Genomic DNA, 16,931 nt, shown 5'->3' with positions numbered 1-16,931 from the left:
AGATAATGGTACAGGTACTCGAATTTGATGTCGGAGAATATCCTATCCAGCAATCTCGTAAGCACAGCTGCTCCCGTGGGGAGCCCGAAAGGCACGCGGTTGTACTCATACAAGTTCCAATCCGTGGCAAACGCTGTAAGATGTTTAGATTCTTCAGCCAGGGGTATCTGATTATAAGCCTGATTAAGATCTAAGATGGTGAAGAACTTAGCTTTACGAAACCATGAAAAACAAGAGTGAAGGTCTGGAAGGGGCACTGATTGTAACACAACATTCCGATTGAGAGCCCTATAATCAATCACAGGCCTGAAGCCACCTTGGGGTTTCGGAACAAGGAAAATAGGCAATGAATACGCCGACTTAAAGGGCCGAATTATACCATCCTTCAACATTTGATCTATGATTTCCTTCAAAGCCTTCATTTTGGGTGGAGACAGCCTATAAGGTGGAAATCGGACTGGAATCAAATCAGTCACCTCAATCTTGTATTCGATGAGGTCAGTTACACCAAGAGTATCAGAAAAAACTTCTGGAAATGACTGACACAACCTGCGAATACTATCAGCCTGCTCCTCAGGGAGATGTCTAAGGTCTAACAACATCTCATCCTGGGTAGGCGAAACAGATGAACACGACGCAGAACTACATTTCAATAAGGGAATTTTACAATTAGCAGCAAATTTGAACGTGCACGACTTGCTCTGAATGTCGAGCACTAGACCAGTAAAAGACATTAAATTCGCTCCCAAAATAATAGGGCAAGACAAGTGTTTAGCCACCAACAGTTTAACCTTCCAAGTAAATTTAGCAATTCTAATTTTGACATACAGAAAACCTAAAATTTCTAATGGGGATGAGTTCGCCGAAACATATTGAACCGAAGTCGAACAAAAATCAGGAAGTTTACAAACAGTTTTCAATTTGGAGTACCATTCAGCCGAAATAATAGAACAAACACCGCCAGAATCTAATAGAGCTGTTACAGGTTCATTATTCAATTCAATTTTGAGAAAGGGAACAGGTGCGGGTGAATCCGCCGCAATCCTAAGACATTCTCTGGGACATTCAAATGGGAATGTAGAACAGTTCTAATTTTTCCCTGGATTTTCGTCGGATTTAACCTGGGCTGAGCCTTGAAAAGATGAATCTGCCGACTCAGCCGGAGCCACTAGTCACTTATGCTTGTTGGTAGAAGTTGCACCCGAAGTTGAGCAGGAGGGGGTGCTGTTAGCATTAGGGCAGTTCTTGGCAATATGTGAAAACGCGCCGCATTTAAAACAGCCTTGTGATGACCCTGCTCCATTCCTGGTCCCATTGGGTTTAATCAAGGGGCACTTGTTCCGAAGATGGTCAGGTGACCCACAAGCATAGCATTTGCGGGGTGTTAAGGTTCGGCGAGGTGGAGTCGAAAATTACTAGAAGACGGAGGGGGTTCTTTCGCGACACGTAAGGTGTCGGTGTATCAAACTCCTTCCCCTGAGACAGCCATTGCCTCTAATTCGGCAAACGTTTGAGGACGCGACGCAAAGCACAAGTATGACCGGTATGATGGAGAAATGCCTTCCACAATGGCCTGTACAATCTGCTCTTCAGGGAAGTGAAGAGCAAACACCCTGGTATAGAATTTAATATCTTGGATGAAGTCGGCAAGATTTTCATCCAGCCACTGTACACGGTAATAGTACTTCTGAATTAGTGATGACCTTGCCCGAGCCGGAATAAAATTTGCTAACAGGTGTGCATGAAACTCTTCAATAGTTGATTGTTCGGCAATTGCCCCAACTATCTTGTCTCAGAGGATACCAATGGAATAAGGGTAAATAATTTGTAGGATTTGACTCAGAGAAAGAGAAAAAACAAGTGAATGATCCTGAAATTCAACGAAAAATCTTAAGAATGAAATAACGTCACTGGTAGAGTTACCAGAAAACTTAGAAATACCTCTGAGCAACATTGCTAAAGGATGGGGCAAACTGCTGAAGCCAGGTGACATAGTAGGTAGAGGCCTAAGTGGCGGAGAAGCCGTGTCAGAAGGTGCATTATTCAAAGAGGTACGACGTTCAAACTCATTGTCTAATGGGGCCGAGGTTTGTTGAACTCCTACTGATTTCCTATTTTCCTCTCCTTTAGAAGAATCTTCCTCGCTAACTACGTTTACCGTAGCGGGTTGGTCGGTTTTGGGAGGAACTGCCCCAGTTAACAATAGGCTAACCTTACCGGACAAATCAGAAAGGTTTTCGAGAACAACACTAGCTTCCTTCCTTTGAATGTCATTCAACTTTAGAGACAACAGATCGTTAACTCTATTAGAAAAATGAAACAATCTAGCTTGCACACGTTTAAGTTGATTAGGCGATGGATCATTTTCTTCAAAAAAACTAACTACAGATGCTAGCTCAGTAGTATTGTCAGTGATCGTGGAGAGAGCATCGTCAATCTCTTTTTCTCCCAAAATGGGGATGGAAATAGGCAAATTAAGGGAGTCTTTAAGCTTGTTGGTATCTACTGCAACCGTGCCTCCAGATTGCACATTTCTAATTGTTAATTCATAGATTAATTCCTCCTTGCGCAAATAGCCAGGATGGAGGACATCGCGAGGGCCGGGCATGATGACAGAACTTTACAAATTTAGAAAAATCGAAAAACTCCAGCGACGGAGAAAATAGTTGGAGTTCGAAACAAAAGCAATATTTAGCTGTCAAAAGGGGCTAAATTGAGACCCATTCAACCACGCTCTGCTACCACTTGTTCCGAGGTATCTGTGGAACAGCAGAGCTGAAAGAAGGTGCGGGCTGGAATAGGTCTCAACTACAAAGTTCGAAAGATGAATTAAAATTTCAACAAAGGTTATATTTTCAAAACTTAACAATGGTGACATAGAATTTGAAAACTTAACAAGTCAACAACAAGCCAAAATCAGATACAAAGAATTTACAAGTGTTAGGGGATTGTTACAAGGTCTGGGCTTCAAGCCCCACAATCACAATCCTTGAGCTATTAGCCCAACTTTACCAAGGTACAAAATCTAACAAAGGGGCAGAAAAACCCATCATGCCAAGGAACACTTGCTCTAAATTACAATGTTAAGCCTCCAAGAGGCACACAGAAATCAAATTCAGGAAAGAGCAGACCCGCTCTCAATTTTACAAGCCTATCAAAGGCCACAACAAACTTCACTCCTAACTGCCCTCAAGGCACACATATAATGGTACAGGGGTACCTCGTACCCAATCTACTGGGCCTTCTCAGAAGGGAAAACAAAACGAGTTAAATAAATGGCCCAAAATACAAACTTGAATGGAGGCGATTACTTGCACTTCTACACTAAAGTTTTTGTTTTAAAACCTATGTGGCGCGAGGCCAAAACACAGGGGCTAATCCCAAGCTAAGGCGGTGACCCGTATGAGAAAACTTGAATACATTAAGGAAGAGAAGAAACGGTTATAAAAATGTAGTCACCTCAATTTCAAAAAATGAAGGGGAGTTCGAGAGGGTAAAGCACTCTCTATCCTCGCTTTACAGTAAAGGAGATTTGTAGATTTTACATAGACAGAAAAGGAATATACATTTTAAAATGTAGGTTACATACTAAAGGTTTTGAACCCTCCCCGAGAGTTAAACTGCTGAGCTAGCAAGAAATGAAGATGTTAAACGGCCATTACCTTGTTGAAGAGCTGCTGCTTGAAGAAAGAGGCGCTTCCTGCCCCCTGCTACATATCCATGCACTGAGTTAGATGTTATACTAGTGGCCCCGAGACAAGAAAATCAGCAGTTTTTATACCCTCATGGAGAATTTGAGACCTCTCAAGAATGAGTAGACACACCCCCTCAATTTTATTGGGTCGCTAAAACTTATACATCAACATCGAAGAAGAAAGACACTATTGGTCAAAAATTAATTAAAGAAATTCGGGATTGGCTAAGTTCAAAACTGGTGGACAGAAAGATTAATATTGCCAACCCCAAAATTAAAAGAACGAAATTTAGTAAAGACAAAACTTAAGAACACAAAATATCTTCAAGAGAGTTCATTCCATTGCTCCAGAGTGTGTTACCATAGTTTTTTTTTTTTTTGGTAGAGACATCTGTTAGAGAATGTTCACACTTCTTGATCAATGAAAAACAGAAGCAAATCAAGAACACTCAGTGACCTCTTCTGATAACTAGTAGAGTTAGTTCAGTGGTTAAAGTTCTGGGTTTCCCCAGTAGAGAATTTTCAATTGGCGCAAGATTTGAACTTGCGTCGCGTAGAGGTGTACCGCCCGGCACAATAATAATAATAATGGGGCATGGCATCTATATAGGCTTGGTGTTGACCTAATGGCCATAAAATAAAGGGCGAAGACGTCTTGAACACCCAGTCCCCAATCCAGGGGAATTAACAGTATAAGGAGGTTGATTCTAGAAACTGAACTGGGGTCATCGGACCAAAGGCAAACATTCTATCCATTTAGCCACAAAGCCGGACTTTAATTTGCTAAACCTTAGGCTACCATCTCCACTGATCAGCAGTTGAGCATTGGCAGTAGCCTGTAAAACAGTCTTGACAACACAGCACAGCACAGCACTAAACCATCGAAAAGAGGTAACCTAAGTCTAGTGGTAGCCCATGTCTTAATCCCAGCATACGCCACTGTTCACAAGATATTCTGAGATAGGAGGGTGTGTAAGGTGATAAATTGACCTAACTTGTTTTTCTATTGCAAGTTTTCATTTCCATAGGTTGCACGAGAGGTCAAGTCATATTTTTCTGGAGGGTCACACAACAATGAATTAACCTCTTATACCCACATAAATAGAATATGCTATGCTGGTTTGGAATCTGACACAACTTCAAATTTTTCTAAAACTGACTTATCCCAATTTTCATGTGCAGTAACAACAATCAAAGAAGTTAATTTATGCCCACTTCATTTAATATTTATGGAAATGACTCAAAAACAAACATTTCAACTAAGAACACCTACAAATTACTAGAAAAAACTTGATATTGCACACAGTATTTGAGGAAAAGAAAGTAGCCTATACATTATTATTTTCAGATCTGGCTGTATTCCAGAAGAAACCAAGCATAGAGCACTTCTTCAACTTTTTGATTATTTCCCATCTTCATAGTCCATCTTGCACATAATCCACATGCAGCAGTTTTTACAAAAAAAGTTTGCCTGTTCCTTTTAAATATCACAGACTGATGCATTTCTGACACTATATTGGATCACTAGTCAGTTTCTCACCTCAATCCGGATTCTTAAGAATAACACACTTTTCACTTAAGGATAATGTTTTGTGCTTGTGTTTCTCTAAGTTTGGCAATAGCCAAGTTGATTTTCAAAATTAAAAAGTTAAATTTAAAATTGTTCCATTACAATCACTGGCTACTGTTTTGGTAATTTTGTCATAATTTTTTAAAATATATATATTTTTATTCCTGCAGAAAGTAAAGGACCTGAGAGCATTGTTGTGGTGAGCCTTCAACCTCCTTCTGGAAAGGATAAGAGTAGAAAGGTGGTTAAGGAACCACTTCATCAATTTTGGACATCAGGCACAAGGATTCGCATCAACAACAACAGTGATCGTGATCATCCCTACCATGACGAGATCCAGATCCGAAAGCAGATAGAACATGTGAGTTCAATAGAATCCACTAACCAAATATAGATAATTCTTTCTGGATAACAACAGTGTAATACAACACCAGATAAGCAAATTTTCTTTATATTATAAATTTTGACTAATCATCCTCCTCCTTTCCCCTTATCCAGCTCCTGCCAGTTTGGGGCATGGATCTTTTCCACCTTCCTCTCTCTTTCCACCATTCCTCTTCCATCATTTTGTCCCAGTCCAGGTTTCCTCTTTTTACTCTCCCCTTAACTGAATCAATCTGCCTTATTCAAGGTCTCCTCCTCGCTTTCCTTTGCTGGAACTTCATCTCCATTATCTGTTTTAGTATTCTTTTCTCTTCCATCCTCTTTTACATGTCCAAACCCTCTTAGTTTACTCCCAACATTTCTCTCATTTAGGTTTTCCATTTCGACCTCCTTTCTCACATCTTCGTTTCTCAATCTCTCTTTCCTATCATACTTCTTAGGTATTTCATTTCACCGGCTTGAATTATACTCTCCTCCCTACTTGTAATTGTCTAGGTATCAGCCACGTAAGTCAATATGGGTGCAAAGTACATTTTGTACATTATCTCTTTAAACTTCCTTGATACTTCCTTATTCCAGAGAAGGTTTCTTACACTCTGGTAGAATGCATTGCCCTGTTGCATGCTCTTGCTAATCTCCACATCCAGCCTTGCATTCTGCATTAATTCACTCACTCGGTATTTGAAACTGTCAACGATTTCAATGCTTTAACCACCAATTTTTCACAATGCCTTTCCCTTGTCTTTCTACTCTTGATATCACCATGGTCTTACTTTCCTCTGCACTGATTTTCACACAATACTTTTCAATTTTCTCATTCAGTGCATCAAGTTGTTCTTGTATTTCTTTGCTATTCATTCCCTCAACAACAATATTGTCTGCAAACAGTAATAACTTCATCTCCATATTCCTATATGCTTCCTTTGTCTCGTTTATAATTTTGTCCATAACAATTAGAAACAAAAGTAGGGACAGAACATTCCCATCCTAGTCCAGTTTCATTTCTAAACCATTCTGTCTTTCCAACTGGAATCTGTAAGCTGATTGTAGTACGTTGCTTGCATCATTTCTAAAGTTTGTGTACACTGTTTCTTATTGACCATGGTTTCCCAAACCTTCTCCCTGGGAAGACTATCATATATCTTTGTTAGATCTATGAATCTATGATTTGGCTAATATAAGAATATATTTAAGCAATCAAATCCCTTTTTTCAGGCTCTCAAACACACTGACAGAAAATGGCACAACCCTGAGCATTTTGTTTACTGGTGTCGTCATGGAGAGAAAGTTCCAGAACGCCGGAGACAGGTAGGATTTTAAACAACAGAAATTTCAAAATTTGTTTTAAGAAGTAGTATATGAGTATATAAACACCCGAGGTAAATGAATGTTTAAACAGTTCTTTTTTTAACAAAGCTAACAAATTATAGAAATGTATCTAGATCAAACATAAAAGGTTGGAATTTTACACAAACGTGTTCACAGGAAAATGGTTAATGGGGCTGTATAACATCCTTGTTGTCTTTTTGGAGTCATAAATACCATACATTATCATTAAAGTAGATCTCATTAGCCTACACCTTATCCTACAATTTTCCTACAATAACCTTCCACAGAACTGATCTAAAAACCATTCCCAACATCTCTTGTAAAATATTGCATACTTTACTTTTAGGAAAGTGATGTCGCCAAGTGGGGGAGTCTATCAGCATCAGCAGGGGTGTGGATGTTTATGAAGAACCGCAGAAGACGAAACACAGAGTGACCGTACTTCCGGATACAAACTGACAATTAAAAACATTTCCCAAAATGTCTGAACATTCCACTATCTGACAAGTTCTCTCATATTTTATATTATAATGAAAGTAAGTGAAGGAGATTGAAAGAGCTTGGTTATATAGGATTAGTGAAACTGAAACACAGAAGATGACATTTCATATATTCTGTTCTTCTTCGATTAAATTACCATCTTGATAAATGGTGTGAGCATGTGGCAGCTGCCTTTATGGACTAACGAATATCTTTAAGGGCTTAACATAAGGATCATCAACTGCAGCAATTACTAACTCCCTATGAGTACAATCAATATTATTTCTTCTTTGTGCAGTAGAAAATCCTATTCTCTCAAATCGACATAATAGATATGATAGTACAAAACAAGGTGGTGTTTGATATAAGCAGAAAAAAATTCAAATAACTTAATTAATTCCACAAAATTCAGCATGTGTTCATAATCTGACTTGCTAACTTAAATCCATCACTAACTGCACTCTACATGGTTAATCACAAATGCTATGGATAATAATAACCCTCATGAAATGGGATTACCAGTATGCAGTAGATATTAGGAAAACATGATACGATCACTGTGCCCATCACAAATAATTCCTCTGAGTAAAACTGTCAGAAATATTCAAGTTCTAAGTCATTTTACAAGAATGATCCATGACCAGAACATAAAATCACAATGATTCCCAGTACCAGTGACTGGGAATTAGAGGTGGGGAGGGCAAAAAATATACAGACAACGAAAAGTACCCAGTACCCGGGTGCTGCCGGGAGGGGGGGGGGGTTGGGGGTATATACATCAAAACTGAAAAAAAGAGCTACAAAGCGGTAAGTTTTTTTATGTTATCTGAGCGAATTTTGACAGGGAGGTAAAGTTTGACAGTTTATGAATTTAAGTGCAGCAATAATAGTTTTCTGAGATTTTGATTCAATACCATACAACAAAACTTTCACCTAAGGAATAATAATTTCACATGTATTAAAATTAAGTATAGAAATAGGCATGATTATACAATTAAAAATCATTTAGTATTTGACTACACACTAAGAAACTAACAGACACGAAAGAGGCTGCCAGACTGATGAATGTTGGCAAGAAAATATACCCCAGCTATATTTCCTCAAAGTTCATGCAAAGTTTCCACTACTTACTGCGGCGCGATACAAATCAGTTAGCTGCGACAAACAACTTTTTGTGCGCATTTCCGCTAATAATTTTGTTAACAGTTAATGAATATAAAGGAAGGAATTAGCTGGCAAGACAAGAGAGCTTGTACAAATTCATCATCATCATCATCATCATCAATGTCCCACTCCAGTCGCCTGGGTGTGGTTCTTGTACAAATTGCTTTTATTGAATGATTCTTAGTTTCAGCCTGCTAAAATGGAATAAAAATGTAATGTTTCCTCCACAATGTGTGGGGGGGAAGAGCAATGCCCGCCCCCCTCACCCCACCTAATCACCGCTACTGACGATTCCCATCCAGTACCTCGCAAATTTGAGTTGATTAAGCAGTAGATTGTGGGTGATGTCAGCTTGAGAACAATTGCACTAAGTATATTATTAATTTCACCTCTCTTAATGTTTTTCTGCTAGTTATCTTTGTATAAAAATATTAACAATAATAATAATAATAATAATAATAATATTGGTTGTATGCCCCACTAACTACTTTTACAATTTTCAGAGATACCCAGGTGCCTGGATTTACTTCCGCAAAAATTCTTTAACATGCCAGTAAATCTACCATCACAAGGCTAACGTATTTGAGCCCCTTCAAATACCACCAGACTTAGCCGGGATTGAAGCTGCCAACTTGAGCTCAGAAGGCCAGCGCTCTACCACTGAGCTACTCAGCTCGGCTTTTTACTAACCGAAGTTAGGACACAGTTTTTTTAAGAGTAAGCAGTAAAGAATGTTTCAGTTTGATTAATTTGAAACATTCCTTGAGATATTTTCAGTCCACACATTCAAAGGAACTGGATATTAAAATATTCCAATGCACGAGAGGAGTGAAGGAGGCTGGCAATATCAAACTTTACCAAGTTGGAATAGCAAGTAGCAGAGGCTAATGACATTAGTAGAAGAACTGAATAGAGAATAGCATGAGAGGGTAAAACTTTCCTTTGCAGAGAGAGATTTTAAGTAACTTATGACACTAATGGTAGACTATAAAAAAAAAACTAACCAGACTTAATTTAGATGAGAAGTCCATCCATCACTGGAGATTAAAAGTTAAAAATGTGTTTTCTGCAGGGAAGAATAGCTTTTAAAATAGTTGATTAAATGATGCTAAATATTTAACAATCTTTCAACTACTACCAGTCTTAAAGGAAGCCAGAGTAAGAATTTTCCCCTGAAAATGAATTCCTTAACATGCTAGTAAATTTGCCAACACAGAGATTTATTGTACTTAACCCCTTTTAAATACCAATTGACAGTGCTAGAATTGTTCCCACAGTCTTGAACAAAGGAGACAAATGAGGGGTCTAGATTCAAAACGTGACTTTTCCATTCCAGTTCGTTTCAAGGAAAACAGAGAAAACTTTTTCTTTTAATCAAGTGAGTATTCCACTATTCTCTTGGAATTATTGGCTTTATTTATCATCAGTGAATCATATGTGAAAATTTTGTACTAGGTAATTTAATCAATATTGAGGAAATTACAGTTAAAATATGGAAAAGTCTCACCTTCAAATTCATCATTGAACCACAGAATAGTGTGTTGGCATGTTTTTATTATAAATGTACATTTTGTGCAATTTCATTCAAATGAACTTTCAGCATACACAATATAACTATATTTATGTTAATTTATGTTAATTTTTAGATGCAGTTCACCTTCACGTTACATACAAATGTCGACTTATGCCTCATACTTAAAATTGGCTTCTACTTCTTGATTTTCACAAAACTCCTCAATTTCACACATGAATATCAACTTCTACTTCTTGATGTTCACAAAAGTCCTGAGTTTCAGTGGCAGTGTGTTTGCTGGCTTATAAATTTCTGTAGAATGCTAAGTTCTCATTTTGAATCCATTCATCCCCTAAGTGCTTTCTAAGTAAGGTCTTCACATCCTGTAACTTTTCTCTTTTCACAGAAACTTCTCCTCGTTTAGTTAAATGCAAGGTTATCTGCAACACAGTCCGCAACTTTTTGAAAACAGTTCTATGCAAGCACAAATCACTTTTATAAAACTGCTCCACTCTCACTCTCACTCATAGAACTTGCATACCCCGTTGTATTATGATCCTCTTTGAAGTATTAAATTTCAAATGCCACTGGTTTATTGATTTTAAGCAATCCTGAACATTACTTTTCCAATCAAAATTTCCATAATCAGTTACTAATTTGAAGACTTTGCCATATTTCGAAAACACTTCTTCATATTCATTAGGATTTATTATTGTTGCCATTCTCCTCAGCTCTTTTTCAATATTGCCAAAAATCCTATCAGGCGGTAGAAAGCTATGTCCAGATACAGAAAATATCATCTCAACAGTTTTAATATTATCAGGAGCTTCTGACAACAATTTCAGACACATACCAACCATTATTGAGTTGCGATTTTAACCGCCACATCCGTCTGCCATCAGTCGCACAGTATCTATTTCGGCAGGAATACTAGCATTGTTTAATGAGAAATACACTGCTGATGCTATCTTGTCAGAAGGTTTCAGGTATTCATTTTCAGTCCAGGTATGTATTTTTACGGTTTCAGGACTAATATTCCCATGAGAAGAACCTTGGATCTGAGTGAAATTGTATTGATACAGTTGGCATGATTAATATGCGCCTTGATCAGGAACTTTGAGGAGGATGAGGTTTTTTTGAGTCATAACTTAGTGTGAATAAAATTTGTCAGGTTTCTTTCAGAGACATGTAGAAAGCATTAGAGTGCAATTTATGGATTCTGTATTCTATCATGATTTGATGTTTATTGTTTACGTCCCGTTCAGCCTTTAATCTCTCTTTCAACTCTAGGCACTTTGAACACACGTCTTCTGATGGACTTCCAAAACCCACATTCTATTCGGTATTGAATACTCTCCTAAAAATTGATTCTTTAACTCTTAAGCTTGTCTCTGCAGTTTTTTGTACATTCCCCAAAGTTTCCTCAGGTTTAGTTCACTTTGAAGGTATGACCGGTTTCCACTCTGAGACCTGCAGTAGTGACTTTCTACACGTTTCAGAGACTCTATGAATTGTCTCACTCCCACTTGTTTCTGTTCAAATTTACCACTTTTTCGATCACCACCACGGTTCTCTTGTGCTAATTTACCTGTCTTATAAAATTTTCATGCCAATCGTAACACTCTATCTTTCTTTATCTTAAGAATGCCAAGAATTGCTTTCTTGCATACTGATATCATTCATCTCTGGTATGCACTATATACCTGATACTTACATCATACTGCTCTTGGTTTGATGGTTGCTTCACGTGTTATTCTCGCAACTGTATTTTCTTTTATATATTTAAAAATGAATATATCTTGCTCCACCTTACTGGTAAGTTTACATGAATAAAATCTGTTGTGGAAATCTTGAACATCTTTCATTGTTAGATGACAGCATTGGAAGGCTTGATACAGCTTTCCATTGTGCTGACTCTGTGGGTAACTAGGAGGTGATGAAGGTCTACACCTATAACAAACGAATGTATTGTCTTTAATTTACAGAAACAATAGCACCCTCATAATAAGATAATGGGCCATTACTATACACAGATAAAAGAAGGTTATGTTCAGTACTAAAACTTCAAAAGAAAGCTAGATACTTTTGCCTCTTTGCCCTCTCTCTCTTCCACATTGCTGGATTTCTTGTTCTTTTCCTTCCTCGTTCCTCAAAGGCAGGACTAACACATAAAACTGTCTCCTATTAAGCTAAATTTTTGGTAGAACAGCAGACTTAATAACGTAAAATATCTAGAATAACAACTCTACGACGGCAGTTAATGGCGCGCAAACTGGCATACATACTGCTTTGTGATTGTTAGTTGGAAAGAGCGCTCTTTGCTGCATACCTGCAGGTGGAAAAATTGCATTTTGAAACTAACTGAAGAATATCACGGCCTTTTAAGACAAGAATAAATGCATTTTGAAACCCAACATCTTACAAATTTGAAAGGTAACCTCCTGTAGTTCCCATTCCATACAACAACTCATTTTTTTATGGAAAGTAAAAAAAGTCGCATTTTGAAACTACACCGCTCAAATATCTAACCACCCAGCAACAGATGGAACAGTTAGCCCAATAGCACTGATACCTAAGTAGTTTTAAGGAAAGAAGTTATTTCTGCTCTGCACTTGAGAATTCAGCAAGCAGCACAATACTGTAAACAGTTGTGCCTAGTGCAGTGGTATAGCCAGGGGGGGAGGGGGATTACTGGGGGTTTAGAACCCACCCCCATGGAATTTTTACAAAAGAAAATAAACAGAAAATGATAATAAGGAAGTGAAGGTCGACTCTTTTGAACATTTACGAAGACATCATTGTAAAACCAACATATCTCTTGAATCTATTTACTAAGAAGCCTCAAATGTTCGATTTTAGATTGTAATCTGAACATACTATTCACCGTAAATCTATTCAATTTGATCATATTGTTTTTGTTCTGTATTTTAATATAAGATTTGGTAATGTACCAGTATTGAAATCTGAATATCAACATAATTTACTTGTTTCAGTGTCCTTATGACACTCGTGCATGAATGCACCACACACGCACAAGCACCTTCATTATGTTTTGTCATCATTTTGAAACTATAAGCCCTCACCCCCCGTCATCGGTCGATCCTGGCTACGCCACTGGACTAGTGCTATCTCTCAGCAAGTATAGTTTCATGAAGTTAAGCAGTCAGGACTGCAGATAGCAGCTGCAAGCCACTGTATGCAAATCACTGTAAAGTTTAACAGAATTCACTGTGAGGCTCAGCTACAAAGAAAAACTGAACGTCTACATGGAAAAAAGAAAGAATAAAAGGAAGACAAAAAAGGTATATACAAAGTTTAGATTTTATCAATTATTTTACATTAGTTACGACTACTAAATGTAGACACAGTTATACACATCAGTATGATGTATAAAACTGTGCCTAGAAATTCAGTAAATAATCACCACTAAGTATAGATTTCAGGTATGCATTCAACATTACTCCAAGCCTCAAAATGCAAGGTGAAATAAGATCATATACATAATACAGCATTATATTTGGAGCATTTTGATGTTCTATGCTGTTAATGGTATAGTCAGAATGTTTGCATGCATCCAGTTACATGTAGCCAGATACTTACTTACCCTCCAATACCACCAGAGCATTGCTTAGTATACATGACACTAGACTGACCTAGGTTCGATTCCCGGCAGTGTTAGGAATTTTAACCAAAATTGGTTAATTCCACTGGCATGGGGGCTGGGTGTATGTGTCGTCTTCATCATCATTTCATCCTCATCACGATGCACAGGTCACCTATGGGCGTCAAATCAAAAGACCTGCATCTGGCCAAATTCTAGAAACATTTGTTCATTTGACAATAAGCATTGTGACTATTGCTCCAACAATATGTGGCATGAAACAAATCTTGCTTTTCCTTTCCTTCATAGGCTAAAACCACACATTATTATAGTTTGTAGGATGGCTAGAGAAAAATAGTTTACTACTGTATTTGTTTATGATCTTACATAATTATGTGTAAATTGTTTAAGAATCTGTGATATAGTTACCTAGTATTAATATTATGAATAATTCTAGTCAACATCAGCTACTGTGTTAAGAGACGTGTAAGTAGGGATGACTTGACTGATATTACTCATCAGTGACACTAGAACCACTAGAGTGGTCAAAATGTCTACTACACATATTCCAAACTCAATTTTGACTACAGTTTTTATTGTAGGATATTGAGCTGCAGTGACGTTTCCTCATTACTAGTTAAGATCATCATTAATAAATATAATTAATTTTGCATCATTGGATAGGGCATTAGTAAAAAGTACTGTATACCTACAACCACTGGAGCAGTCATTTTGACTGCTGTATTAATTATTATAATAAAGTGCATTATAACACATGTCTGCACAGTATTCATTGAGATATAATCAACTGCTCACAATTATCCTATCCACAATGGCGATGTTAGAAAACACGACAATAAAACTTGAATATATTATGAACTGTATGAGAATTGCTTCCTCTGCGTCTCCAGTAGCATTGATATTCACTACTTTGTCACAGTATGGTAAACATGTCTCATAGACCACTACCTCTCACTGATGATGAGTGACGAGTTGTGGAGTCTACTGTATGACATTCCAGAAGATTCGTCTCATGTGGAGTTTGATCCGGGTATGGAGGGCCTAAGAGGAAAAGCTGCAGACAATGATTATTGCCAATCAAGTGATCACTCTGAAAGCCAGATCCCTCTGAATCTCAGATTTTTTAGGTTGAAGGTAAGTTACTACTACTACTACTACTACTACTACTACTACTACTACTACTACTACTACTACTACTACTACTACTACATATTGGGACCACATCCAACGGGTAACAGATAAGGCAGCGAAAACCATGACTGCATTGAGCAGACTCATGGGAAATATCAAGGGACCGATATCTAGTAAAAGGCGGCTTCTCATGTCGATTGTTCAATCGATACTGCTATACGGTTCGGAAATTTGGGCTGAATCGTTAAAAATTGTGAAATATCGGAGAAGAATTGCGGCTGTACAACGGAGAGCAGCTTTACGAATTGCTTGCGCATATCGCACAGTATCAGAACCCGCGATTCTAGTAGTAGCAGCAGTAGCTCCCATTGACCTGTTGGCCTTCGAAAGACAAGAAATTTGGCTCACACAAGAAGAGCTAGGAAGGAAAAGGGCAAAGGCTTTGGCTCATAGTCGCAGAATGCAACGATGGCAAACAAGATGGGAAGATGTTTCTAGAGGGAAATGGACGAAAAGACTGATACCTTCTCTGGGCGTATGGGTTGCCCGAAATCATGGTGAAGTGAACTACTATCTCACACAGTTCTTGACAGGTCATGGATACTTCCGAAAATTTCTTCATAGGCTAGGGCTAGCAACTAGTCCGGTGTGCATATACTGCGGCGATATCGATGACGTATCACATACTTTCTTTGTGTGTGTTCATTGGCTGCCACAAAGAAGATGCTTAGAAGTTATGCACGGAGAATTGACGCCAGAAGGGATCGTGTCAGTAATGCTACGAAGTCGAGAATCTTGGGACCAGGTGGCAGTCTACGTAGAAAATATTCTGCGTCAGAAGAAGAAGGACCTGGACGATTATGACAGATAGTAAAGCAGAAGAAGGAAGATGAAGCACAAGATGCATTAAGCACGACATCCGCCCTGAAGTAATGCGAGAGCGGTTTCCGGGGCGGAGATAAACGTCGTGGGAAAAGGGAGTGTGGTTTTTAGTGGGTAAGAATCTCCACACACTTGTTGAGTGCGGACCCTCACAAGCGTCTTATGAAAGATTTTCCACACTCCCTCGCAAAAAAAAATAATATTATTATTATTATTATTATTATTATTATTATTATCATCATCAGCATAAAAACTTTGGTGAAATTCCTTGATTTATACCATATTAAAATTATAATGGTCTCACATAGGCTGAGTACTGACGAGTTTTCAATCTATTACAGCTGTAGAAACTGAAACCCATAAAGCACGGTATCAACCAAGACAATAGCATCCCAGGGCCAGGTAATACATTACTAGGTACTAATGACATCATAGGGTGGACTATGGCAGGTTTTGGGAAGACTACAACTGGTAGGTTTGCTTGCCATAACATCTTGAAAGAAAATTCATACGGAAATAGAGGCAAACAAAAACAATTAGTAAGTATGCCTATCAAGAACAAAAATACAATAATTTCAATAGCAAGCATACTGACCACATTGGCGATTCTATGTAGGCCTATATAATATATTCTGACAGTCCTAGTTTGTATATATATATATATATATATATATATAATTTTTTTTTTTTTTTTTTTGGTGAGGAAAACCACGAGAAACTACATCATTCTTCATTTTCCTTGTATGCCTCCTCAAATGATACCTGGTGGAGGAGCCATTGGGGATTTAACCAGCCTCTGGGCTGAGGTCTCGACAAATGTACTGTACATGGTTATAGTAGTGTGCAATTACTGGTATCACCAAGTCTAAAATAATGCACTTTGGTAGTGCCATAAAAACAGCAAAATCAATAATGTAACACAATATTTCAGAAAAGGAGGCTTTGATTCTTCCATTTTGAAGTGCAATATCTAGAAGGAAGAATTTTTTTAAAAGTTTTCTTTTGTTACTTGTTTAACGTTGCACTAACAAGTCAAAGATTTTCAGCAAAGGAAGGATGGAAAAGGGCTAGAACTGGTAAGGTAGCGGACATGGCTTTAATTAAGGTACAGCCCCAGCATTCGCCTAGTGTGAAAATAGATAAGCACAGAAAACCATGTTCA

The 16,931-nt window shown here is 37.9% G+C and overlaps 1 protein-coding gene across 1 annotated transcript in view; it reads left to right on the top strand.

Annotated features, from left to right (window-relative positions):
* The window catches only part of l(1)G0469 (lethal (1) G0469), a 45,187-nt gene extending 36,994 nt beyond the window's left edge, over positions 1-8,193 (top strand). Inside the window, exons 2-4 of the mRNA XM_067141579.2 lie at positions 5,435-5,625; positions 6,864-6,956; positions 7,324-8,193. Of these exons, the coding sequence (XP_066997680.1) occupies positions 5,435-5,625; positions 6,864-6,956; positions 7,324-7,413 (374 nt within the window). The 3' untranslated portion in view covers positions 7,414-8,193. The remainder of the gene's footprint in view (positions 1-5,434; positions 5,626-6,863; positions 6,957-7,323) is intronic.
* The last annotated feature ends 8,738 nt before the right edge of the window (positions 8,194-16,931 follow it).

The sequence above is a fragment of the Anabrus simplex genome, chromosome 2 (genome assembly GCF_040414725.1).
Source record: "Anabrus simplex isolate iqAnaSimp1 chromosome 2, ASM4041472v1, whole genome shotgun sequence".
Lineage (NCBI taxonomy): Eukaryota > Metazoa > Arthropoda > Insecta > Orthoptera > Tettigoniidae > Anabrus > Anabrus simplex.
The sequence above is the reverse complement of the archived record's forward strand: the minus strand, read 5'-3'. Positions and strand labels throughout refer to the sequence as shown.